Source organism: Manacus candei, unplaced genomic scaffold, assembly GCF_025592945.1.
Source record: "Manacus candei isolate 608988 ecotype Guabito, Panama unplaced genomic scaffold, ASM2559294v1 h1tg000627l, whole genome shotgun sequence".
Taxonomy (NCBI): domain Eukaryota; kingdom Metazoa; phylum Chordata; class Aves; order Passeriformes; family Pipridae; genus Manacus; species Manacus candei.
This window is the reverse complement of record NW_026138675.1, coordinates 1-27,039: the sequence shown is the minus strand read 5'-3', so window position 1 is coordinate 27,039 and position 27,039 is coordinate 1. Positions and strand designations below refer to the sequence as shown.

Below are 27,039 nucleotides of genomic sequence, written 5' to 3'. Positions count from 1 at the left end.
GAGGGCACTGGGAGGTCACTGGGATGAACTGGGGAGTCACTGGGATGAACTGGGACGGACTGGGAAGTCACTGGGATGAACTGGGATGAACTGGGAGCTCACTGGGGGTCACTGGGATGAACTGGGACGAACTGGGATGATCTGGGAGGTCACTGGGATGAACTGGGAGCTCACTGGGATGAACTGGGAGGTCACTGGGATGAACTGGGACGAACTGGGATGAACTGGGATGAACTGGGATGAACTGGGACGAACTGGGATGAACTGGGAGGTCACTGAGACGAACTGGGACGAACTGGGATGAACTGGGAGGTCCCCCAAGGCCGCCCGGCCCGAGTGGGCGTGGCCTTTGTGCGTGAGGGGGGGAGCGGTCGCGCTGCGTGTGACGTCATTTCCGGAGCGACGCCGCGCCCGCCGCAGCGGCGACTTCCGCCGTGACGTCACTTCCGTTCGGCGCCGTCACGATGGAGGAGCTGGGGCTGCTCGGGGACAAAGCGCAGGTTGGGGAGGGGGGAAATTTGGGGGGGTTTGGGGGGATTTTGGGTCCTTGAAACACCCGGGAGGGGTCGGGGGGGATTTGGGGGGGTTTGGGGGGGAATTTGGGGGGATTTGGGGGGGATTTGGGGGGGGCTGGGGTGGTTTTGGGGGGGGAATTTGGGGGGGATTTTGGGGGGTTTGGGGGGGATTTGGGGGGGATTTGGGGTCTCTGAAACCCCCGGGAGGGGTCGGGAGGGATTTGGGGAGAAATTGGGGGGGTTATGGGGGGGTTTGGGGGGATTTGGGAGGAATTTGGGGGAAATTTGGGGGGGTTTGGGGGGGATTTGGGGGGGTTTTGAGGGGGGAATTTGGGGGGGTTTAGGGGGGTCTGGGGAAGATTTGGGGTCCCTGAAAGCCCCGGAGGGGTTGGGAGGGGATTTGGGGGGGTTCGGGGGAAATTTGGGGGGGGATTTTGGGGGGGATTTGGGGTCTCTGAAACCCCCGGGAGGGGTTGGGAGGGATTTGGGGGGAATTTGGGGGGGAATTTGGGGGGGATTTGGGGGGAAAATGGGGGGGGTTGGGGAGGATTTAGGGGGGTTTGGGGAGGTCCAGGGGGGTGAATTTGGGGGGGTTTAGAGGGGAAATTTGGGGCGGTTTTGGGGGGGATTTGGGGGGGGATTTGGGGTCTCTAAAACCCCCGGGAGGGGTTGGGGGGGATTTGGGGGAAATTGGGGTAAATTTGGGGGGGTTTGAGGGGGGCCGGGGCGGTTTTGAGGGGGGAAATTTGGGGGGGATTTGGGGGGTTTGGGAGGGAAATTGGGGGGGGGTTGGGGGGGACTTGGGGGATTTAGGGGGGATTTGGGGTCTCTGAAACCCACGGGAGGGGTTGGGGGGGATTTGGGGGAAAATTGGGGGGGTTTTTGGGGGGTCCTGAAACCCCTGCGGGGGGGATTTGGGGTAGTTTGAAGATAAATTGGGGGGGATTTGGGGGGGTTTGGGGATAAATTGGGGGAAATTTGGGGAGAAATTGGGGGATTTTGGGGGGATTTGGGGGTCCCCAACCCCCCCCCTCACCTGTAGGACCCCCCAGGTGACCCCCCCGACTCACCTGAGCCCCCTCCCCGCTATGGCCACGCCCACAACCCCCCCTCAGGTGCTCCCCCCCTCACCTGTAGGACCCCCCAGGTGCCCCAGGTGACTCACCTGAGCCCCTCCCCCCCCCCAGGAGGAGCTCCCCGCCCTGGCCACGCCCAGACCCCCCCCCCAGGTGACCCCCCCCCGACTCACCTGAGCCCCTCCCCCCCCCCGCAGGAGGAGCTCCCCCGCCCTGGCCACTGCCCAGACCCCCCCCCCCGGGCTGTCCTTCCTGGTGCCCGAGCCCGAGGACCTGGAGGACCTTTACAGCAGGTACAAGGTGAGGCAGGCCACGCCCCCCTGACAGGTGAGACCCCCCCCCCAACAGGGGAGACCCCCCCCCGACAGGTGAGACCCCCCCCCAGGGGAGAGGGAAGAGAATTCCAGGTGGGAAAAGGACCTGGAGGAGCTTTGCAGCAGGTACAAGGTGAGGCAGGCCACGCCCCCCGACAGGTGAGACCCCTCCCCAACAGGTGAGACCCCCCCCCGACAGGTGAGACCCCCCCCCAGGGGAGAGGGAAGAGAATTCCAGGGGGGAAAATCCAGGTGAGAGAAGGTTCAGGTGGGAAAAGATTCAGGTGGGAGAAGGTCCAGGTGGGAATTCCAGGTGTGGAAAATCCAGGTGGGAAAATCCAGGTGGGAAAATCCAGGTGGGAGAAGGTTCAGGTGGAAATTCCAGGTGGGAAAAATTCAGGTGGGAAAAGATCCAGGTAGAAATTCCAGGTGAGAAAATCCAGGTGAGAGAAGATCCAGGTGGGAAAATTCCAGGTGGGAAAAGATCCAGGTGGGAAAATCCAGGTAGGAAAAGATTCAGGTAGAAGATCCAGGTGGGAGAAGGTCCAGGTAGAAATTCCAGGTGGGAAAATCCAGGTGGGAAAAGATTCAGGTGGGAGAAGGTTCAGGTGGAAAAATCCAGGTGAGAAAATCCAGGTGGGAAAAGGTCCAGGTAGAAATTCCAGGTGGGAAAATCCAGGTGAGAGAAAGTCCAGGTGGGAGAAGATCCAGGTGGAAATTCCAGGTGGGAAAATCCAGGTGGGAGAAGGTTCAGGTAGAAATTCCAGGTGGGAAAAGATCCAGGTAGAAATTCCAGGTCTGAGAAGGTTCAGGTGGAAATTCCAGGTGAGAAAATTTAGGTGGGAAAATCCAGGTGTGGAAAATCCAGGTGAGAAAGTCCAGGTGGGAAAAGATCCAGGTGGGAAAATCCAGGTGAGAGAAGGTTCAGGTGGAAATTCCAGGTGGGAAAATGCAGGTGAGAAAATCCAGGTGGGAAAAGGTCCAGGTGGAAATTCCAGGTGGGAAATTCCAAGACCCCAAATGACCCCAGGTGACTCCAGGTGAGTCCTGGTCACTCCAGGTGAGACCTGGTCACTCCAGGTGACCCCCCAGTGACTGCAGGTGAACCCAGGTGATACCTGGTCACTCCAGGTGACCCCCAGTGACTGCAGGTGACCCCAGGTGACTCCAGATGATACCTGGTCACTCCAGGTGACCCCAGGTGACTCCTGGTCACTCCAGGTGACCCCAGGTGATTCCAGGTGACCCCAGGTGATACCTGGTCACTCCAGGTGACTCCAGGTGACCCCAAGTGACTCCAGGTGACCTCAGGTGACTCCAAGTGATACCTGGTCACTCCAGGTGACCCCAGGTGATACCTGGTCACTTCAGGTGACCCCCAGGTGACTCCAGGTGACCCCAGGTTACACCTGGTCACTCCAGGGTGACTCCAGGTGACTCCTGGTCACTCCAGGTGAGTCCTGGTCACTCCAGGTGACCTCAGGTGACTCCAAATGAGTCCAGGTGACCCCAGGTGATACCTGGTCACTCCAGGTGGCCCCAAGTGACTGCAGGTGACCCCAGGTGATACCTGGTCACTCCAGGTGACTCCAGGTCACCCCAAGTGACTCCAGGTGACCCCAAGTGACTCCAGGTGACCTCAGGTGACTCCAGGTGACCCCAAGTGATACCTGGTCACTCCAGGTAACGCCAAGTGACTCCAGATGATACCTGGTCACTCTGGGTGACTCCTGGTCACTCCAGGTGACCCCAGGTGACCACAAGTGATACCTGGTCACTCCAGGTGACCCCAAGTGACTCCAGGTGACTCCAGGTGACTCCTGGTCACTCCACATGACTCCTGGTCACTCCAGGTGACCCCAGGTGACCACAGGTGACTCCAGGTGACTCCAAATGACTCCAGTTGACTCCAGGTGACACCTGGTCCCACCTGGTCCCACCTGGTCACACCTGTGCTCACCTGTCCCCCACCTGTGTGGTGCAGAAGCTGCAGCAGGAGCTGGAGTTCCTGGAGGTGCAGGAGGAGCTCAACCCCCCCTGGGTGTCTCCATGTCCCTGTTCCCTCGTGGTCCAGGTGACCCCAGGTGACTCCAGGTGATACCTGGTCACTCCAAGTGACCCCAGGTGACTCCGGGTGATACCTGGTCACTCCAGGTGACTCCTGGTTACTCCAGATGACTCCTGGTCACTCCAGGTGACTCCAGGTGACCCCAGGTGACTCCAGGTGACCCCAGGTGATACCTGGTCACTCCTGGTCACTCCAGATGACCTCAGTTGACTCCAGGTGACTCCAGGTGACTCCTGGTCACTCCAGGTGACTCCAGGTGACCCCAAGTGATACCTGGTCACTCCAGGTGACCTCAGGTGACTCCAAATGAGTCCAGGTGACCCCAAGTGATACCTGGTCACTCCAGGTGACTCCAGGTGACTCCAGGTGATACCTGGTCCCACCTGGTCACACCTGTGCTCACCTGTCCCCCACCTGTGTGGTGCAGAAGCTGCAGCAGGAGCTGGAGTTCCTGGAGGTGCAGGAGGAGCTCAACCCCCCCCTGGGTGTCCCCACGTCCCCCCTTAGGTGACCCCAGGTGACTCCTGGTCACTCCAGGTGATACCTGGTCACTCCAGGTGACTCCTGGTCACACCTGGTCACACCTGTGCTCACCTGTGTGGTGCAGAAGCTGCAGCAGGAGCTGGAGTTCCTGGAGGTGCAGGAGGAGTACATCAAGGACGAGCAGCGGAACCTGAAGAAGGAGTTCCTGCACGCCCAGGAGGAGGTGAAGCGCATCCAGAGCATCCCCCCTCGTCATCGGCCAGTTCCTCGAGGCCGTCGACCAGAACACGGCCATCGTGGGCTCCACCACAGGTCAGGGGGGGGCACCTGGGGGCACCTGGGGGCACCTGGGCACACCTGGGGGGCACCTGGATACACCTGAGACACACCTGGAGATACTTGGGACACACCTGGACACACCTGGGGACACGTGGACATACTTGGGACACACCTGGACACACCTGGGGGCACCTGGGGACACCTGGACACACCTGGGGACATCTGAGAACACACCTGGGGGCACCTGGGGACACCTGGGCACACCTGGGGGCACCTGGGGGATGTGGGACGTACCTGGGGACACACCTGGATACACCTGGGGGCACCTGGGCCACACCTGGGGATACCTGGGACACACCTGGGCACACCTGGAGATACCTGGGACACACCTGGGCACACCTGGGACACACCTGGGTACACCTGGGCACACCTGGGGATACCTGGGACACACCTGGGGATACCTGGACATACCTGGGACACACCTGGGGACAGGAGGACACACCTGGGGATATCTAGGGCACACCTGGACACACCTGGAGATACTTGGGACACACCTGGGCACACCTGGAGATACCTGGGGACACCTGGGACACACTTTGGACACACTGGGACACACCTGGGCACACCTGGGACACACCTTAGACACACCTGGACACACCTGGGCGCACCTGGGACACCCTTTAGACACTCTGGGACATACCTAGGACACACCTGGGCACACCTGGGACACACCTGGGCACACCTGGTTTATTTTTGGGGCCCAGGTTCCAACTACTCCGTGCGGATCCTGAGCACCATCGACCGGGAGCTGCTCAAGCCCAACACAGACACCTGGGGGGGCACACCTGGGGCACACCTGGGCACACCTGGGCACACCTGGGGCTGACATCACACACCTGGGGACACCTGGGACACACCTGGAGATACCTGGGACACACCTGGGCACACCTGGGACACACCTGGGGCTGACATCACACACCTGGGCACACCTGGGCACACCTGGGCACACCTGGGGCTGACATCACACACCTGGGGCACACCTGGGATAACTGGGACACACCTGGGCACACCCTGGACACACCTGGGACACACCTGGACACACCTGGGCACACCTGGGACACACCTGGGCACACCTGGGACACACCTGGGGACACCTGGGACACACCTGGGGACATTTGGAACATACTTGGGCCATACCTGGGCACACCTGGGCACACCTGGACACACCTGGGACACACCTGGGCACACCTGGGACACACCTAGGACATACCTGGACACACCTGGGACACACCTGGGGACATTTGGGACATGCTTGGGGATATCTTGGACACACCTGGGGATACCAGGACACACCTGGACACACCTGGGACACACTTTAGACACTCTGGGACATACCTGGAGCACACCTGGGCACACCTGGTTTATTTTTGGGCCCAGGTTCTAATTACTACGTGCGCATCCTGAGCACCATCGACCGGGAGCTGCTGAAGCCCAACGCCTCGGTGGCCCTGCACAAGCACAGCAACGCCCTGGTGGACGTCCTGCCCCCCGAGGCCGACTCCAGCATCATGATGCTCACCTCAGGTGAGCTCACCTGGGCACACCTGGGGGGGTAGAACTCACCTGGGGGGGGCAAAAACTCACCTGGGGGGCGTTTTGGGGTGATTTGGGGGGGTTTTGGGGCATTTGGGGTCATCACATGATGTCCTGGGGGATGTCCTGCCCCCCGAGGCCGAGTCCAGGGTGGTGGTGGCCACCTCAGGTGAGCTCACCTGGGGGGCAAAAACTCACCTGGGGGGGCAAAAACTCACCTGGGGGGCGTTTTGGGGCGTTTTGGGGTGGTTTGGGGTGATTTGGGGGCGGTTTTGGGGTCATGAAATGTCATTTGGGGTCACGCCCTGACGTCGTGCCGAGGGTGGGGTCATGGTGGTCACCTCAGGTGAGCTCACCTGGGGGGCAAAAACTCACCTGGGGGGGCAAAAAACTCACCTGGGGGGGCAAAAACTCACCTGGGGGGCGTTTTGGGGTGATTTGGGGGGGTTTTGGGGGGGTTTTGGGGCATTTGGGGTCATCACATGAGGTCCTGCCCCCCGAGGCCGACTCCAGCATCATGATGCTCACCTCAGGTGAGCTCACCTGGGCACACCTGGGGGGGCAAAAACTCACCTGGGGGGGCAGAAAATGGCGCCTGGGGGGGTTTTTGGGGTCATGAAATGTCATTTGGGGTCATCACATGAGGTCCTGCCCCCCGAGGCCGACTCCAGGGTGGTGGTGGCCACCTCAGGTGAGCTCACCTGGGGGGCAAAAACTCACCTGGGGGGACAAAATTCACCTGGGGGGGCAAAAACTCACCTGGGGGGGCAAAAAATGGCGCCTGGGGGGGTTTTGGGGTGATTTGGGGGCGTTTTGGGGCGTTTGGGGTCATGCCCTGATGGCCTTGGTAGGTCCAGGTGACCCCAAGTGACCACAGGTGGGTCTGAGGTGGTCTCAGGTGGTCCCAGATGACCACAGGTGGTCCCAAGTGGTTCCAGGTGACCCCAGGTGGTCCCAGATGACCCCAGATGACCACAGGTGACCCCAGGTGGTCCCAAGTGGTCTCAGGTGACCCCAGCTGACCCCTGTGACCCCTGTGCCCCCCCCCCAGACCAGAAGCCGGACGTGATGTACGCAGTGACCCCGTGGTGGTCCCAGGTGACCCAGGTGACCCCAGATGACCACAGGTGGTCCCAAGTGGTCCCAGGTGACCCCAGGTGGTCCCAGGTGACCCCAGATGACCACAGGTGGTCCCAGGTGGTCCCAAGTGGTCCCAGATGACCACAGGTGGACCCAGGTGACCCTTGGTAGCTCCAGGTGACCTGGGTGACCCCAGGTGGTCTCAGGTGACCCTTGGTAGCTCCAGGTGACCCCAGGTGGTCCCAGGTGACCCCAGATGACCACAGGTGACCCCAGGTGGTCTCAGGTGACCCTTGGTAGCTCCAGGTCACTCCAGGTGGTCTCAGGTGACCCAGGTGACCCCAGGTGGCCCCAGGTGGTCCCAGGTGACCACAGGTGGACCCAGGTGACCCCAGATGACCCCAGGTGGTCCCAGATGACCCAGGTGGTCTCAGGTGACCCCAAGTGACCACAGGTGACCTCAGGTGGTCCCAGGTGATCTCAGGTGACCCCAGGTGGTCTCAGGTGACCTCAGGTGGTCCCAGATGACCCCAGGTGACCCCCAGGTGGTCTCAGGTGACCCATGGTCACTCCAGGTCACTCCAGGTGACCCCAGGTGGTCCCAGATGACCCCAGATGACCACAGGTGACCCATGGTAACTCCAGGTGACCCATGGTCACTCCAGGTGGTCCCAGATGACCCCAGGTGACCCGTGGTAGTTCCAGGTGACCCTTGGTAGCTCCAGGTGACCTGGGTGACCCCAGATGACCCCAGGTGACCCATGGTCACTCCAGGTCACTCCAGGTGGTCCCAGGTGCCCTGAGGTGGTCCCAGGTGACCCATGGTCACTCCAGGTCACTCCAGGTGGTCCCAGGTGACCACAGGTGGTCCCAGGTGACCCGAGGTGACCTGAGGTGACCCCAGATGACCCCAGGTGACCCATGGTCACTCCAGGTCACTCCAGGTGGTCCCAGGTGACCCCAGGTGACTCATGGTCACTCCAGGTGACCCCAGGTGGTCCCTGATGACCCCAGATGACCCCAGATGACCCCAGGTGGTCCCAGGTGACCCCAGGTGGTCTCAGGTGACCCCAGGTGGTCTCAGGTGCCCTGAGGTGGTCTCAGGTGCCCTGAGGTGGTCCCAGGTGACCTGTGGTCACTCCAGGTGACCCCAGATGACCACAGGTGACCCAGGTGGTCCCAGGTGACCCCAGGTGGTCCTAGATGACCCCAGGTGACCCCAGATGACCCATGGTCGCTCCAGGTGGTCCCAGATGACCCCAGATGACCCCAGGTGACCCGTGGTAGTCCCAGATGACCCAGGTGGTCTCAGGTGACCCCAGATGACCCCAGGTGACCCTTGGTAGCTCCAGGTGACCCCAGGTGGTCTCAAGTGACCCCAGGTGACCCCAGGTGGTCTCAAGTGACCCCAGCTGACCCAGGTGACCCCAGGTGACCCCAGCTGACCCCTGTGACCCCCCCAGACCAGAAGCCGGACGTGATGTACGCCGACATCGGGGGGATGGACATCCAGAAGCAGGAGGTGCGCGAGGCCGTCGAGCTGCCCCTCACCCACTTCGAGCTCTACAAGCAGGTGAGACCCCCAAAAGTGACCCCAAAGTGACCCCAAGGCCCCCAAAATGACCCCAAGACCCCCCAAAATGACCCCAGAATCCCAAAATCCCCCCAAAATGACCCCAGAACCCCCCAAAATGACCCCAAGACCACTCAAAGTGACCCCAAGACCCCTCAAAGTGACCCCCAGACCCCCCAAAGTGACCCCAAGACCCCCCAAAATGACCCCAAGACCCTCCTAAAAGACCCCAAGACCCCCCTGAGATGACCCCAGACCCCCCAAAATGACCCCAAGACCCCCCAAAAATGTCCCCAGAATCCCAAAATCCCCCCAAAATGACCCCAGAACCCCCCAAAATGACCCCAAGACCACTCAAAATGACCCCAAGACCCCTCAAAGTGACCCCCAGACCCCCCAAAGTGACCCCAAGACCCCCCAAAATGACCCCAAGACCCTCCTAAAAGACCCCAAGACCCCCCTGAGATGACCCCAGACCCCCCAAAATGACCCCAAGACCCCCCAAAATTACCCCAGAATCCAAAAATCCCCCCAAAATGACCCCAGAACCCCCCAAAATGACCCCAAGACCACTCAAAGTGACCCCCAGACCCCCCAAAATGACCCCCAGAACCCCCTGAGTGACCCCCAACTGACCCCTGAGTGACCCCCCAGTGACCCCCCAGCTACCCCTCACCCACTTCGAGCTCTACAAGCAGGTGAGACCCCCAAAAGTGACCCCAAAGTGACCCCAGGACCCCCAGGACACCCAAAAGTGACCCCAGAATCCCAAAATCCCCCCAAAATGACCCCAGAACCCCCTGAGATGACCCCAGAACCCCCCAAAATGACCCCAGAACCCCCAAAATGACCCCAAGACCCCCCAAAGTGACCCCAAGACCCCCTAAGATGACCCTTAGGACCCTCTAGGAGACCCCAAGACCCCCCATAGTGACCCCAAGACCCCTCAAAATGACCCTTAGGACCCTCTAGGAGACCCCAAGATCCCTCAAAATGACCCCCACAGCCCCTGAGTGACCCCCAGACCCCCCAAAATGACCCCAAGACCCCCCAAAATGACCCCAAGACCCCTTGAGATGACCCCAAATCCCCCCAGAGTGACCCTTAGGACCCTCTAGGAGACCCCAAAATCCCTCAAAATGACCCCAGACCCCCCCAAAATGACCCCAAATCCCCCCGAGATGACCCCCAGCCCCCCTGAGTGACCCCCAGACCCCCCAGTGACCCCTTTTTCCCCCCTCCCCCAGATTGGGATCGACCCCCCCCCGGGGGGTTCTCATGTACGGCCCCCCCGGCTGCGGCAAGACCATGCTGGCCAAGGCCGTGGCCCACCACACCACCGGTCAGTGGGGGGCTTGGGGGGGTCCTGGGGGGGTTTAAAGGGGATTTGGGGGGGTTTGGGGGGATTTGGGGGGGATTTGAAGGGATTTGGGGGGTCTGGGGGGATTTGAGGGGGATTTGGGGGGGACCTGGCGGGATTTGGGGGAGGTTTGGGGGGGATTTGGGGAGGATTTGGGGGGATTATGGGGGGATTTGGGGGGATTTGAGGGGGTTTGGGGGGGATTTGGGGGGTCCTGGGGGGGATTTGGGGGGTCCTGGGGGGGATTTGAGGGGGTTTGGGGGGGATTTGGGGGGGATTTGGGGGGATTTGGGGGGGATTTGGGGGGTCCTGGAGGGGGTTTGGGGGGATTTGAGGGGGATTTGGGGGGGTTTGGGGGGTCCTGGGGGGGTTTGGGGGGGATTTGAGGGGGATTTGGGGGGGGTTTTGGGGGGGATTTGGGGGGGATTTGGGGAGGATTTGAAGGGATTTGGGGGGGGTTTGGGGGGATTTGGGGGGTCTTGGGGAGATTTGGGGGGAGTTTGGGGGGATTTGAGGGGGATTTGGGGGGATTTGGGGGGGATTTGAGGGGGTTTGGGGGGGATTTGGGGGGATTTGGGTGGGATTTGGGGGGTCCTGGAGGGGGTTTGGGGGGGATTTGGGGGGGTTTGAGGGGGATTTGGGGGGGTTTGGGGGGTCCTGGGGGGGTTTGGGGGGGATTTGGGGGGGTTTGGGGGGGATTTGAGGGGCTTTGGGGGGGCTTTGGGGGGCTTGGGGGGATTTGAGGGGGATTTGGGGGGGATTTGAAGGGGTTGGGGGGGATTTGGGGGGGATTTGAGGGTTTTGGAGGGGGATTTGGGGGGGTTTTGGGGGGATTTTGGGGGATTCTGGGGGGGATTTGGGGGGATTTGGGGTTCCTGGTGGTCCCTGTGGAGTTTTTGGGGTTCCTGACGCTCCCTGACGGTATTTTTTGGGGGGTCTCCAGCCGCCTTCATCCGCGTGGTGGGCTCCGAGTTCGTGCAGAAGTACCTGGGGGAGGGCCCGCGGATGGTGCGGGACGTGTTCCGCCTGGCCAAGGAGAACGCGCCGGCCATCATCTTCATCGACGAGATCGACGCCATCGCCACCAAGCGCTTCGACGCCCAGACCGGCGGTGAGGGGGGGATTTGGGGGGGTCCTGGGGGGGTTTGGGGGGGTCCTGGGGGGGTTTGGGGGGGAGTTTGGGTGGCTTGGGGGTCCTTGGGTGGGATTTGGGGGGTACCTGGGTGGGATTTTGGGACGAGGAACCTCCTGGAGAACCTCGGGATGGAAGCTCAGCAGAAGCTCCAGGTGGGATTTGGGGACCCCTTGGGTGGGATTTGGGGGTCCTGGAGGGGATTGGGGGGGAGTTTGGGGGGTTTGAGGGGGAGTTTGGGGGGTTTGGGGGCACCCAGGTGGGTGGTTTGGGGTCTGGAGGGGGTGAGGAACCTCCTGGAGAACCTCGGGATGAAGGTCAAGAACACCCGGGTGAGTCTTGGGTGGGATTTGGGGGGTCCTTGGGTGGGATTTTGGGACGAGGAACCTCCTGGAGAACTTCGGGGGTGAAGGTCGAGAGAAGCTCAAGGTGGGATTTGGGGGATTGGGGGGGTTTGGGGGGGGTTAAGAGGGAGTTTGGGGGGTTTGAGAGGGAGTTTGGGGGGTTTGGGGGGTCCTTGGGTGGGATTTTGGGACGAGGAACCTCCTGGAGAACCTTGAGGCGAAGGTCGAGAAGGTCGGGATGAAGGTCAGGAGAAGCAGGGTGAGGTTTGAGGGGTCCTGGGGGGGTTTGAGGGGGATTTGGGGGGTCCTGGGGGGGTTTGGGGGGGAGTTTGGGGGGTTTGAGGGGGAGTTTGGGGGGTTTGGGGGCACCCAGGTGGGTGGTTTGGGGTCTGGAGGGGGTGAGGAACCTCCTGGAGAACCTCGGGATGAAGGTCAAGAACACCCGGGTGAGTCTTGGGTGGGATTTGGGGGGTCCTGGGGGGGTTTGGGGGGGAGTTTGGGGGGTTTGGGGGGTCTTTGGGTGGGGTTAAAGGGGTGAGGAACCTCCTGGAGAACCTCGGGGTGAAGGTCAAGAACACCAGGGTGAGTCTTGGGTGGGATTTGGGGGGTCCTGGGGGGGTTTGGGGGTCCTTGGGTGGGATTTGGGGGGTCCTTGGGCGGGATTTTGGGACGAGGAACCTCCTGGAGAACCTCGGGGTGAAGGTCGGGATGAAGGTCAGGAGAAGCAGGGTGAGGTTTGGGGGGTCCTGGGGGGGGTTGGGGGGTCCTGGAGGGGAGTTTGGGGGGTTTGGGGGGGAGTTTGGGGGGTTTGAGGGGGAGTTTGGGGGGTTTGGGGGGGAGTTTGGGGAGTTAAAGGGGTGAGGAACCTCCTGGAGAACGTCAGGATGAAGGTCAGGAGAACCAGGGTGAGTCTTGGGTGGGATTTGAGGGGTCCTGGGGGGGTTTGGGGGGGATTTTGGGGGGGTTTGGGGGGTCCTGGGGGGGTTTGGGGGGGAGTTTGGGTGGCTTGGGGGTCCTTGGGTGGGATTTGGGGGGTACCTGGGTGGGATTTTGGGACGAGGAACCTCCTGGAGAACCTCGGGATGGAAGCTCAGCAGAAGCTCCAGGTGGGATTTGGGGACCCCTTGGGTGGGATTTGGGGGTCCTGGAGGGGATTGGGGGGGGTCCTGGGGGGGTTTGGGGGGAGTTTGGGGGGTTTGGGGGTCTTTGGGTGGGGTTAAAGGGGTGAGGAACCTCCTGGAGAACCTCGGGGTGAAGGTCAAGAACACCAGGGTGAGTCTTGGGTGGGATTTGGGGGGTCCTGGGGGGGTTTGGGGGGGAGTTTGGGGGGTTTGGGGGTCTTTGGGTGGGATTTTGGGACGAGGAACCTCCTGGAGAACCTCGGGGTGAAGGTCAAGAACACCAGGGTGAGTCTTGGGTGGGATTTGGGGGGTCCTGGGGGGGGTTTGGGGGAGGTTAAGAGGGAGTTTGGGGGGTTTGAGGGGGAGTTTGGGGGGTTTGGGGGGTCCTTGGGTGGGATTTTGGGACGAGGAACCTCCTGGAGAACCTTGAGGTGAAGGTCGAGAAGGTTGGATGAAGGTCAGGAGAAGCAGGGTGAGGTTTGAGGGGTCCTGGGGGGGTTTGAGGGGGATTTGGGGGGGTCCTGGGGGGGTTTGGGGGGGAGTTTGGGGGGTTTGAGGGGGAGTTTGGGGGGTTTGGGGGCACCCAGGTGGGTGGTTTGGGGTCTGGAGGGGGTGAGGAACCTCCTGGAGAACCTCGGGATGAAGGTCAAGAACACCCGGGTGAGTCTTGGGTGGGATTTGGGGGGTCCTGGGGGGGTTTGGGGGGGAGTTTGGGGGGTTTGGGGGGTCTTTGGGTGGGGTTAAAGGGGTGAGGAACCTCCTGGAGAACCTCGGGGTGAAGGTCAAGAACACCAGGGTGAGTCTTGGGTGGGATTTGGGGGGTCCTGGGTGGGGTTTGGGGGGTCTGGGGAGGAGTTTGGGGGGTTTGGGGGGTCTTGGGTGGGATTTGGGGGGTCCTTGGGTGGGATTTGGGGGGTCCTTGGGCGGGATTTTGGGACGAGGAACCTCCTGGAGAACCTCGGGGTGAAGGTCGGGATGAAGGTCAGGAGAAGCAGGGTGAGGTTTGGGGGGTCCTGGGGGGGGTTGGGGGGTCCTGGAGGGGAGTTTGGGGGGTTTGGGGGGGAGTTTGGGGGGTTTGAGGGGGAGTTTGGGGGGTTTGGGGGGGAGTTTGGGGAGTTAAAGGGGTGAGGAACCTCCTGGAGAACGTCAGGATGAAGGTCAGGAGAACCAGGGTGAGTCTTGGGTGGGATTTGAGGGGTCCTGGGGGGGTTTGGGGGGGATTTTGGGGGGGTTTGGGGGGTCCTGGGGGGGTTTGGGGGGGAGTTTGGGTGGCTTGGGGGTCCTTGGGTGGGATTTGGGGGGTACCTGGGTGGGATTTTGGGACGAGGAACCTCCTGGAGAACCTCGGGATGGAAGCTCAGCAGAAGCTCCAGGTGGGATTTGGGGACCCCTTGGGTGGGATTTGGGGGTCCTGGAGGGGATTGGGGGGGGTCCTGGGGGGGTTTGGGGGGAGTTTGGGGGGTTTGGGGGTCTTTGGGTGGGGTTAAAGGGGTGAGGAACCTCCTGGAGAACCTCGGGGTGAAGGTCAAGAACACCAGGGTGAGTCTTGGGTGGGATTTGGGGGGTCCTGGGTGGGGTTTGGGGGGTCTGGGGAGGAGTTTGGGGGGTTTGGGGGGTCTTGGGTGGGATTTGGGGGGTCCTTGGGTGGGATTTTGGGACGAGGAACCTCCTGGAGAACCTTGAGGCGAAGGTCGAGAAGGTCGGGATGAAGGTCAGGAGAAGCAGGGTGAGGTTTGAGGGGTCCTGGGGGGGTTTGAGGGGGATTTGGGGGGTCCTGGGGGGGTTTGGGGGGGAGTTTGGGGGGTTTGGGGGCACCCAGGTGGGTGGTTTGGGGTCTGGAGGGGGTGAGGAACCTCCTGGAGAACCTCGGGATGAAGGTCAAGAACACCCGGGTGAGTCTTGGGTGGGATTTGGGGGGTCCTGGGGGGGTTTGGGGGGGAGTTTGGGGGGTTTGGGGGGTCTTTGGGTGGGGTTAAAGGGGTGAGGAACCTCCTGGAGAACCTCGGGATGAAGGTCAAGAACACCCGGGTGAGTCTTGGGTGGGATTTGGGGGGTCCTGGGGGGGGTTTGGGGGAGGTTAAGAGGGAGTTTGGGGGGTTTGAGGGGGAGTTTGGGGGGTTTGGGGGGTCCTTGGGTGGGATTTTGGGACGAGGAACCTCCTGGAGAACCTTGAGGTGAAGGTCGAGAAGGTCGGGATGAAGGTCGGGAGAAGCTCAAGGTGGGTTTGGGGGCTCCTTGGGTGGGATTTGGGGGGGTTTGGGGGGGAGTTGGGGGGGTTTGAGGGGGAGTTTGAGGGGGGTTGAGAGGGAGTTTGGGGGGTTTGGGGGGTCTTTGGGTGGGATTTTGGGACGAGGAACCTCCTGGAGAACCTCGGGATGGAAGCTCAGGAGAAGCTCCAGGTGGGATTTGGGGACCCCTTGGGTGGTCCCTGAGTCCTGGGGGGGGTCAAGGACTCTTTGGGGACCCCCAGGGTGGGGTTTGGGGGTCCTTGGGTGGGATTTGGGGGGTCCTTGGGTGGGATTTTGGGACGAGGAACCTCCTGGAGAACCTCGGGGTGAAGGTCGGGATGAAGGTCAGGAGAACCAGGGTGAGGTTTGGGGGGTCCTGGGGGGGGTTGGGGGGTCCTGGAGGGGAGTTTGGGGGGTTTGAGGGGGAGTTTGGGGGGTTTGGGGGGGAGTTTGGGGAGTTAAAGGGGTGAGGAACCTCCTGGAGAAGGTCGGGGTGAAGGTCATGAAGGTAGGGATGAAGGTCAGGAGAAGCTCCAGGTGGGATTTGGGGGGTCCCAGGGGGGTTTGGGGGGGAGTTTAGGGGGTCCTGGGGGGGTTTGGAGGTCCTTGGGTGGGATTTGGGGGGTCCTTGGGTGGGATTTTGGGACGAGGAACCTCCTGGAGAAGGTCGGGGTGAAGGTCGAGAGAAGCTCAAGGTGGGTTTGGGGGCTCCTTGGGTGGGATTTGGGGGGGTTTGGGGGGGAGTTGGGGGGGTTTGAGGGGGAGTTTGAGGGGGGTTGAGAGGGAGTTTGGGGGGTCTTTGGGTGGGATTTTGGGACGAGGAACCTCCCGGAGAACCTCGGGATGGAAGCTCAGGAGAAGCTCCAGGTGGGATTTGGGGACCCCTTGGGTGGTCCCTGAGTCCTGGGGGGGGTCAAGGACTCTTTGGGGACCCCCAGGGTGGGGTTTGGGGGTCTTTGGGTGGGATTTGGGGGGTCCTTGGGTGGGATTTTGGGACGAGGAACCTCCTGGAGAAGGTCGGGGTGAAGGTCGAGAGAAGCTCAAGGTGGGTTTGGGGGGTCCTTGGGTGGGATTTGGGGGGGTTTGGGGGGGAGTTTGGGGGATTTGGGGGTCCTGGGGGGGTTTGGGGGGTCCTGGGGGGTTTGAGGGAGAGTTTGGGGCGTTTGAGGGGGTCCTTGGATGGGATTTGGGGGGTCCTTGGGTGGGATTTTTGGGACGAGGAACCTCTTGGAGAACATCGGGATGAAGGTCAGGAGAACCAAGGTGAGTCTTGGGTGGGATTTGGGGGGTCCTGGGGGGGTTTGGGGGGGATTTTGGGGGGTTTGGGGGGTCCTGGGGAGGTTTGAGAGGGAGTTTGGGGGGTTTGGGGGGTCTTGGGTGGGATTTGGGGGGTCCCTGGGTGGGATTTTGGGACGAGGAACCTCCTGGAGAACCTCGGGATGGAAGCTCAGCAGAAGCTCCAGGTGGGATTTGGGGACCCCTTGGGTGGGATTTGGGGGTCCTGGGGGGGTTTGGGGGGGTCCCGGGGGGGTTTGGGGGGGAGTTTGGGGGGTTTGGGGGGTCTTTGGGTGGGGTTAAAGGGGTGAGGAACCTCCTGGAGAACCTCGGGGTGAAGGTCAAGAACACCAGGGTGAGTCTTGGGTGGGATTTGGGGGGTCCTGGGTGGGGTTTGGGGGGTCTGGGGAGGAGTTTGGGGGGTTTGGGGGGTCTTGGGTGGGATTTGGGGGGTCCTTGGGTGGGATTTTGGGACGAGGAACCTCCTGGAGAACCTTGAGGCGAAGGTCGAGAAGGTCGGGATGAAGGTCGGGAGAAGCAGGGTGAGGTTTGAGGGGTCCTGGGGGGGTTTGAGGGGGATTTGGGGGGTCCTGGGGGGGTTTGGGGGGGAGTTTGGGGGGGTTTGGGGGGGAGTTTGGGGGGTTTGGGGGCACCCAGGTGGGTGGTTTGGGGTCTGGAGGGGGTGAGGAACCTCCTGGAGAACCTCGGGATGAAGGTCAAGAACACCCGGGTGAGTCTTGGGTGGGATTTGGGGGGTCCTGGGGGGGTTTGGGGGGGAGTTTGGGGGGTTTGGGGGGTCTTTGGGTGGGGTTAAAGGGGTGAGGAACCTCCTGGAGAACCTCGGGGTGAAGGTCAAGAACACCAGGGTGAGTCTTGGGTGGGATTTGGGGGGTCCTGGGTGGGGTTTGGGGGGTCTGGGGAGGAGTTTGGGGGGTTTGGGGGGTCTTGGGTGGGATTTGGGGGGTCCTTGGGTGGGATTTTGGGACGAGGAACCTCCTGGAGAACCTTGAGGCGAAGGTCGAGAAGGTCGGGATGAAGGTCGGGAGAAGCAGGGTGAGGTTTGAGGGGTCCTGGGGGGGTTTGAGGGGGATTTGGGGGGTCCTGGGGGGGTTTGGGGGGGAGTTTGGGGGGGTTTGGGGGGGAGTTTGGGGGGTTTGGGGGCACCCAGGTGGGTGGTTTGGGGTCTGGAGGGGGTGAGGAACCTCCTGGAGAACCTCGGGATGAAGGTCAAGAACACCCGGGTGAGTCTTGGGTGGGATTTGGGGGGTCCTGGGGGGGTTTGGGGGGGAGTTTGGGGGGTTTGGGGGGTCTTTGGGTGGGGTTAAAGGGGTGAGGAACCTCCTGGAGAACCTCGGGGTGAAGGTCAAGAACACCAGGGTGAGTCTTGGGTGGGATTTGGGGGGTCCTGGGGGGGGTTTGGGGGGTCTGGGGAGGAGTTTGGGGGGTCTTGGGTGGGATTTGGGGGGTCCTTGGGTGGGATTTTGGGACGAGGAACCTCCTGGAGAACCTCGGGGAGAAGGTCGGGATGAAGGTCAGGAGAAGCAGGGTGAGGTTTGGGGGGTCCTGGGGGGGGTTGGGGGGTCCTGGAGGGGAGTTTGGGGGGTTTGGGGGGGAGTTTGGGGAGTTAAAGGGGTGAGGAACCTCCTGGAGAACATCGGGATGAAGGTCAGGAGAACCATGGTGAGTCTTGGGTGGGATTTGAGGGGTCCTGGGGGGGTTTGGGGGGGATTTTGGGGGGGTTTGGGGGGTCCTGGGGGGGTTTGGGGGGGAGTTTGGGTGGCTTGGGGGTCCTTGGGTGGGATTTGGGGGGTACCTGGGTGGGATTTTGGGACGAGGAACCTCCTGGAGAACCTCGGGATGGAAGCTCAGCAGAAGCTCCAGGTGGGATTTGGGGACCCCTTGGGTGGGATTTGGGGGTCCTGGAGGGGATTGGGGGGGGTCCTGGGGGGGTTTGGGGGGAGTTTGGGGGGTTTGGGGGTCTTTGGGTGGGGTTAAAGGGGTGAGGAACCTCCTGGAGAACCTCGGGGTGAAGGTCAAGAACACCAGGGTGAGTCTTGGGTGGGATTTGGGGGGTCCTGGGGGGGTTTGGGGGGGATTCTGGGGGGTTTGGGGGGGAGTTTGGGGGGTTTGGGGGTCCTTGGGTGGGGTTTGGGGGATCCTTGGTGGGGTTAAAGGGGTGAGGAACCTCCTGGAGAACCTTGAAGTGAAGGTCGAGAAGGTTGGATGAAGGTCAGGAGAAGCAGGGTGAGGTTTGAGGGGTCCTGGGGGGGTTTGAGGGGGATTTGGGGGGTCCTGGGGGGGTTTGGGGGGGAGTTTGGGGGGTTTGGGGGCACCCAGGTGGGTGGTTTGGGGTCTGGAGGGGGTGAGGAACCTCCTGGAGAACCTCGGGATGAAGGTCAAGAACACCCGGGTGAGTCTTGGGTGGGATTTGGGGGGTCCTGGGGGGGTTTGGGGGGGAGTTTGGGGGGTTTGGGGGGTCTTTGGGTGGGGTTAAAGGGGTGAGGAACCTCCTGGAGAACCTCGGGGTGAAGGTCAAGAACACCAGGGTGAGTCTTGGGTGGGATTTGGGGGGTCCTGGGGGGGGTTTGGGGGAGGTTAAGAGGGAGTTTGGGGGGTTTGAGGGGGAGTTTGGGGGGTTTGGGGGGTCCTTGGGTGGGATTTTGGGACGAGGAACCTCCTGGAGAACCTTGAGGTGAAGGTCGAGAAGGTTGGATGAAGGTCAGGAGAAGCAGGGTGAGGTTTGAGGGGTCCTGGGGGGGTTTGAGGGGGATTTGGGGGGTCCTGGGGGGGTTTGAGGGGGAGTTTGGGGGGTTTGGGGGGGAGTTTGGGGGGTTTGGGGGCACCCAGGTGGGTGGTTTGGGGTCTGGAGGGGGTGAGGAACCTCCTGGAGAACCTCGGGATGAAGGTCAAGAACACCCGGGTGAGTCTTGGGTGGGATTTGGGGGGTCCTGGGGGGGTTTGGGGGTCCTTGGGTGGGATTTGGGGGGTCCCTGGGCGGGATTTTGGGACGAGGAACCTCCTGGAGAACCTCGGGGTGAAGGTCGGGATGAAGGTCAGGAGAACCAGGGTGAGGTTTGGGGGGTCCTGGGGGGGGTTGGGGGGTCCTGGAGGGGAGTTTGGGGGGTTTGAGGGGGAGTTTGGGGGGTTTGAGGGGGAGTTTGGGGGGTTTGGGGGGGAGTTTGGGGAGTTAAAGGGATGAGGAACCTCCTGGAGAAGGTCGGGGTGAAGGTCATGAAGGTAGGGATGAAGGTCAGGAGAAGCTCCAGGTGGGATTTGGGGGGTCCCAGGGGGGTTTGGGGGGGAGTTTAGGGGGTCCTGGGGGGGTTTGGAGGTCCTTGGGTGGGATTTGGGGGGTCCTTGGGTGGGATTTTGGGACGAGGAACCTCCTGGAGAAGGTCGGGGTGAAGGTCGAGAGAAGCTCAAGGTGGGTTTGGGGGCTCCTTGGGTGGGATTTGGGGGGGTTTGGGGGGGAGTTGGGGGGGTTTGAGGGGGAGTTTGAGGGGGGTTGAGAGGGAGTTTGGGGGGTTTGGGGGGTCTTTGGGTGGGATTTTGGGACGAGGAACCTCCTGGAGAACCTCGGGATGGAAGCTCAGGAGAAGCTCCAGGTGGGATTTGGGGACCCCTTGGGTGGTCCCTGAGTCCTGGGGGGGGTCAAGGACTCTTTGGGGACCCCCAGGGTGGGGTTTGGGGGTCCTTGGGTGGGATTTGGGGGGTCCTTGGGTGGGATTTTGGGACGAGGAACCTCCTGGAGAAGGTCGGGGTGAAGGTCGAGAGAAGCTCAAGGTGGGTTTGGGGGGTCCTTGGGTGGGATTTGGGGGGGTTTGGGGGGGAGTTTGGGGGATTTGGGGGTCCTGGGGGGGTTTGGGGGGTCCTGGGGGGTTTGAGGGAGAGTTTGGGGCGTTTGAGGGGGTCCTTGGATGGGATTTGGGGGGTCCTTGGGTGGGATTTTTGGGACGAGGAACCTCTTGGAGAACATCGGGATGAAGGTCAGGAGAACCAAGGTGAGTCTTGGGTGGGATTTGGGGGGTCCTGGGGGGGTTTGGGGGGGATTTTGGGGGGTTTGGGGGGTCCTGGGGAGGTTTGAGAGGGAGTTTGGGGGGTCTGGGGTGGGATTTGGGGGGTCCCTGGATGGGATTTTGGGACGAGGAACCTCCTGGAGAACCTCGGGACGGAAGCTCAGCAGAAGCTCCAGGTGGGATTTGGGGGGTCCTTGGGTGGTCCCTGAGTCCTGAGGGGGGGTCAAGGACCCTCTGGAGACCCCCGGGGTGGGGTTTGGGTGGTCCTGGAGACCCCCAGACCCCCCCTGACCCCCCCTGTCCCCCCCTCAGCCGACCGGGAAGTCCAACGGATCCTCCTGGAGCTCCTCAACCAGATGGACGGGTTCGACCAGAACGTCAACGTCAAGGTGGTCCCGGGGGGATTTGGGGGGTCCTGGGGGGTCTTGGGTGGTCCTGGGTGGTCCTGGGTGGTCCTGGGTGGTCCTGGGGTGGTCCTGGGGGTCTCCAGGGGTTCCAGGTGGCCCCAGGTGTGACCTGGAGGCCTCACCTGTCCCCCAGGTGATGGTGGCCACCGACCTCGGGGACGTGGAGCTCTGGGTGGTCTCCTGGCCCTGGGGGGTCCTGGGTGGTCCTGGGGTGGTCCTGGGGGTCTCCAGAGGTTCCAGGTGGCCCCAGGTGTGCTCAGGTGTTCCCAGGTGTCACCTGTGCCCCCTCACCTGTCCCCCAGGTGACGGTGGCCACCGACCTTGGGGACGTGGAGCTCTGGAGGTCTCCTGGCCCTGGGTGGTCTTGGGGGGGTCCTGGGGGGTCCTGGGGGGTCCTGGTGGTCCTGGGGTGGTCCTGGGGGTCTCCAGGGGTTCCAGGTGGCCCCAGGTGTGACCTGGAGGCCTCACCTGTCCCCCAGGTGATGGTGGCCACTGACCTCGGGGACGTGGAGCTCTGGGTGGTCTCCTGGCCCTGGGGGGTCCTGGGTGGTCCTGGGGTGGTCCTGGGGGTCTCCAGAGGTTCTGGGTGGTCCCAGGTGTGCTCAGGTGGTCCCCAGGTGTCACCTGTCCCCCTCACCTGCCCCCCAGGTGACGGTGGCCACCAACCTCGGGGCCACCTGGTGTTCCCTGGGGGGGGTCCCATGACCTTGAGGGGTCTCCCAGAGGTTCTGGGTGGTCCCAGGTGTGCTCAGGTGGTCCCCAGGTGTCACCTGTGCCCCCTCACCTGCCCCCAGGTGATCATGGCCACCAACAGGGCCGACACCCTGGACCCCGCCCTGCTCCGCCCGGGCCGGCTGGACCGGAAGATCGAGTTCCCGCTGCCCGACCGGCGCCAGAAGCGCCTCATCTTCTCCACCATCACCGGCAAGATGAACCTGTCCGAGGAGGTCGACCTGGAGGACTGTATCCAACACACCTGGGGGGCACACCTGGGGGCAACTGGGGGCAGCTGGGGGCACCTGGGGGCAGCTGGGGGCACCTGGGGGCAGCTGGGCACACCTGGGGGACATTAGGACACACCTGGGCACACCTGGGGGCACCTGGGGGCAGCTGGGATACACCTGGGGGACATGGACACACCTGGGCACACCTGGGGTACACCTGGGGGCACCTGGGATACACCTGGGCACAACTGGGGGCAGCTGGGGGTAACTGGGGTACACCTGGGCACACCTGGGGGTAACTGGGGGACATGGGATACACCTAGGACACACCTGGGGGACATTACGACACACCTGGGCACACCTGGGGGCAGCTGGGGTACACCTGGGGGCACCTGGGCACACCTGGGGGCAGCTGGGGGTAACTGGGATACACCTGGGGGCAGCTGGGGGTAACTGGGGGCACCTGGGGGTAACTGGGGGCAGCTGGGGGCACCTGGGGGCAACTGGGGGCACCTGGGCACACCTGGGACACACCTGGGGGCACCTGGGGGACACAAGGACACACCTGGGCACACCTGGGATACACCTGGGCACACCTGGGCACACCTGGGGGACATGGGATACACCTGGGACACACCTGGGTACACCTGGGATACACCTGGGCACACCTGGGGGCACCTGGGGGACATGGGATACACCTAGGACACACCTGGGGGACATTACGACACACCTGGGCACACCTGGGGGCAGCTGGGGGCAGCTGGGCACACCTGGGCACACCTGGGGGACATTACGACACACCTGGGCACACCTGGGGGCACCTGGGGGACATGGGATACACCTAGGACACACTTGGGGGACATTACGACACACCTGGGCACACCTGGGGGCACCTGAGCACACCTGGGGGCACCTGGGGGCAGCTGGAGGCAGCTGGGATACACCTGGGGGACATGGGATACACCTGGGATACACCTGGGCACACCTGGGCAAACCTGGGGGACATGAGGACACACCTGGGCACACATGGGCACACTTGGGGCACACCTGGGCACACCTGGGGGCAGCTGGGATGCACCTCCACACACCTGGGCACACCTGGGACACACCTGGACACACCTGGGATACACCTGGGCACACCTGGGGGACATGAGGACACACCTGGGGCACACCTGGGGGACACCTGGGCACACCTGGGGGACATGAGGACACACCTGAGCACACCTGGGCACACCTGGGTACACCTGGGCACACCTGGGACACACCTGGGACACACCTGGGGGCACCTGGGGGGAATTATGGGCACAGGGAACCCACGGGGACATCGGGGTTGGGGACACTGGGGACACCAGGGGTGGACCTGTCCGAGGAGGTCGACCTGGAGGACTGGATCCGGCACACCTGGGGGGCACCTGGGGGCACCTGGGGGCACCTGGGATACACCTACACACACCTGGGGGCACCTGGGATACACCTGGGCACACCTGGGGACACCTGGGGGCACCTACACACACCTGGGCACACCTGGATACACCTGGGGGACATGGGGGCACACCTGGGGCACACCTGGGACACACCTGGGCACACCTAGGACACACCTGGGCACACCTAGGACACACCTGGGCACACCTGGGCACACCTGGGGGCAGCTGGGATGCACCTGGACACACCTGGGCACACCTGGGACACACCTGGACACACCTGGGCACACCTGGACACACCTGGGGCACACCTGGGGCTGGTATCACAGACCTGGGCACACCTGGACACACCTGGGACACACCTGGGGCACACCTGGGACACACCTGGGCACACCTAGGACACACCTGAGACACACCTGGACACACCTGGGACACACCTGGGCACACCTGGGACACACCTGGGCACACCTGGGGCCGTTTCCTTGACCCCCCCCCGCGTCCCAGACGTGGCGCGGCCGGACAAGATCTCGGGGGCCGACATCAACTCCATCTGCCAGGAGGTGAGAGGGGACAGGTGACACTGGGGTGGGCACAGGTGACATTGGGGGGGCACAGGTGACACTGGGGGTGACACAGGTGACACTCAGGTGACACTGGGGGGGCACAGGTGACACTGGGGGGGCACAGGTGACACCCAGGTGACACTGGGGGGGCACAGGTGACACTGGGGGGGCACAGGTGACACCCAGGTGACACTGGGGGGGCACAGGTGACACTGGGGGGGGCACAGGTGACACTCAGGTGACATTGGGGGGGCACAGGTGACACTGGGGGGGCACAGGTGACACTCAGGTGACTCTGAGGTCACACAGGTGACACTGGGGGGGGCACAGGTGGCACTGGGGGGGCACAGGTGGCACTGGGGGGGCACAGGTGACCCAGGTGACCCTGAGATGACATAAATGACCCCGGAGGTGACACAGGTGACCCTGAGGTGACTCTGATGATCCTGAGGTCACACAGGTGACCCTGAGATGACACAGGTGACACAGGTGACCCTGGGGGTGACCCAGGTGACCCTGAGGTGACAGAGGTGACCCTGGGGTCGCTCAGGTGGCACAGGTGACCCTGGGGGTGTCCCAGGTGACCCTGGGGGTGATAGAGATGACCCAGGTGACCCTGAGGTCACACAGGTGACACAGGGGGTCACACAGGTGAGTGGGGGTGACCCAGGTGACCCTGAGGTGACAGAGGTGACCCTGAGGGTGACAGAGATGACCCAGGTGACCCCAGGGGTGACCCAGGTGACCCTGAGGTGACCCAGGTGACTCTGAGATCACACAGGTGACCCTGAGATCACACAGGTGACCCAGGTGACCCTGAGGTGGCACAGGTGACCCTGAGGTCACTCAGGTGACACAGGTGACCCTGAGGTCACACAGGTGACCCTGAGGGTGGCACAGGTGACACAGGTGACCCTGAGATCACACAGGTGACCCAGGTGACCCTGGGAGTGTCCCAGGTGACCCTGAGATGACACAGGTGACTCAGATGACACAGGTGACCCTGAGGTGACACAGGTGACCCTGAGGTGACTCTGGTGACCTTGGGGGTGACACAGGTGACTCTGAGGTCACTCAGGTGACCCAGGTGACCCTGAGGTCACCCAGGTGACACAGGTGACCCTGGGAGTGTCCCAGGTGACTCAGATGACACAGGTGACCCTGGGGGTGACACAGGTGACCCTGAGGTGACCCTGAGGTCACTCGGGTGACCCTGGGGGTGACCCAGGTGACCCTGAGGTGACAGAGGTGACCCTGAGGTGACTCTGGTGACCCTGAGGTGACACAGGTGACCCTGGGGGTGACCCAGGTGACCCTGAGGTGACAGAGGTGACCCTGGGGGTGACCCAGGTGACCCTGAGGTGACACAGGTGACCCTGGGGGTGACCCAGGTGACCCTGAGGTGACAGAGGTGACCCTGGGGTCGCTCAGGTGGCACAGGTGACCCTGGGGGTGTCCCAGGTGACCCTGGGGGTGATAGAGATGACCCAGGTGACCCTGAGGTCACACAGGTGACACAGGTGACCCTGAGGGTGATAGAGATGACTCAGGTGACCCTGAGGTCACTCAGGTGACCCTGAGGTCACACAGGTGACTGGGGGTGACCCAGGTGACCCTGAGGTCACACAGGTGACCCTGGGGGTCACACAGGTGAGTGGGGGTGACCCAGGTGACCCTGAGGTGACAGAGGTGACCCTGAGGGTGACAGAGATGACCCAGGTGACCCCAGGGGTGACCCAGGTGACCCTGAGGTGACCCAGGTGACTCTGAGGTCACACAGGTGACCCAGGTGACACAGGTGACCCTGAGGTCACACAGGTGACACAGGTGACCCCAGGGGTGACACAGGTGACCCTGGGGTCGCTCAGGTGGCACAGGTGACCCTGGGGGTGTCCCAGGTGACCCTGGGGGTGACAGAGATGACCCAGGTGACCCCAGGGGTGACCCAGGTGATACCAATGACCCCAGGGGTGACACAGGTGACCCTGAGGTGACTCTGATGATCCTGAGGTCACACAGGTGACCCTGAGGTCACACAGGTGACCCTGAGATGACATAAATGACTCTGGGAGTGTCCCAGGTGACTGGGGGTCACACAGGTGACCCAGGTGACCCCAGGGATGACACAGGTGACTCAGATGACACAGGTGACCCTGAGGTGACACAGGTGACCCAGGTGACCCTGAGGTGACATAAATGACCCTGGAGGTGACTCTGATGATCCTGAGGTCACACAGGTCACCCAGGTGACCCAGGTGACCCTGGGAGTGTCCCAGGTGACCCTGAGGTGACTCTGGTGACCCTGGGGGTGACACAGGTGGCCCTGGGAGTGTCCCAGGTGACTGGGGGTCACAGAGGTGACACAGGTGACCCTGGGAGTGTCCCAGGTGACCCTGAGATGACCCAGGTGACCCTGAGATGACACAGGTGACCCTGGGGGTGGCACAGGTGACCCAGGTGACCCTCCTGTCCCCCCCCAGGGCGGGGATGCTGGCGGTGAGGGAGAACAGGTACATCGTGCTGGCCAAGGACTTCGAGAAGGCCTACAAGACCGTCATCAAGAAGGACGAGCAGGAGCACGAGTTCTACAAGTGACAGCGAGGGGACAGCCTGGGGACAGTTTTGGGGAGGGGGGAGAGGGTTGGGGGCAGTTTTGGGGGCGATTCGGGGTCCCCTCAGTAAAGCTGGCGAAGGGTCGTTGTGTGGTTGGATTTTTGGGGACACCTTTTGGGGGACAGTTTTGGGGACAGGGGACAATGGGAGGGACAGGGGGACACCCTTGGGGACACTGGGACAGTTTTGGGGACACCTTTGGGACAGGGGGACACTGGGAGGGACATGGGGACATCCCTGGGGACACCTTTGGGGACAGGGGGACACTGGGAGGGACACAGGGACATCCTTGGGGACACCTTGGGGACACCCTGGGGACATGGGGACAGTCTTGGGGACACTGGGAACCCTTGGGGACATTTTGGGGACACTTCGGGGACCCCCCTGGGGACACGGAGGTGACAACAAGGCTGGCCTTGGGGACACCGGGACGCCCTTGGGGACATCCCTGGGGAGCCCTTTGAGGTCCCAGAGACATTTTGGGGCCCCGGGGACAAATTGGGGACATTTTGGGGCCACTTCCGGGTGGGCGTCCGTCGCCATGGCGACGCTCCGGTGGCGCCCGGCGCTGATTGGTCGCGGCGCGTCACGTGATCGGAGGAGAGCCGGGCGTTGATTGGTCAAGAGGTGAGGG

At 62.6% G+C, this 27,039-nt stretch overlaps 1 protein-coding gene and 2 long non-coding RNA genes across 3 annotated transcripts; 2 read left to right on the top strand and 1 right to left on the bottom strand.

Annotated features, from left to right (window-relative positions):
- Nucleotides 1–26,444, top strand: PSMC4 (proteasome 26S subunit, ATPase 4). Its single transcript, XM_051776769.1, is given in 15 exon segments — nt 1–107; nt 170–500; nt 1,703–1,741; nt 1,832–1,891; nt 4,581–4,700; nt 4,702–4,768; nt 6,173–6,319; nt 8,872–8,981; nt 10,229–10,240; nt 10,242–10,323; nt 11,285–11,452; nt 20,770–20,846; nt 21,659–21,827; nt 23,734–23,803; nt 26,273–26,444. Coding segments are annotated over 14 exon segments (1,272 nt in total). The 5' UTR covers nt 1–107; nt 170–464; the 3' UTR covers nt 26,388–26,444.
- LOC127466168 (uncharacterized) lies at nt 22,004–23,523 on the bottom strand. Its single transcript, XR_007902628.1, has 4 exons — nt 23,448–23,523; nt 23,272–23,395; nt 22,630–22,649; nt 22,004–22,014 (listed from the first exon to the last, which is right to left on the bottom strand). It is a non-coding gene; the product is annotated as an uncharacterized LOC127466168 (long non-coding RNA).
- LOC127466167 (uncharacterized) lies at nt 24,208–26,094 on the top strand. The gene is made up of 7 exons (XR_007902627.1): nt 24,208–24,313; nt 24,772–24,789; nt 24,851–24,947; nt 25,254–25,362; nt 25,670–25,702; nt 25,803–25,831; nt 25,969–26,094. It is a non-coding gene; the product is annotated as an uncharacterized LOC127466167 (long non-coding RNA).
- Nucleotides 26,445–27,039: the final 595 nt, after the last annotated feature.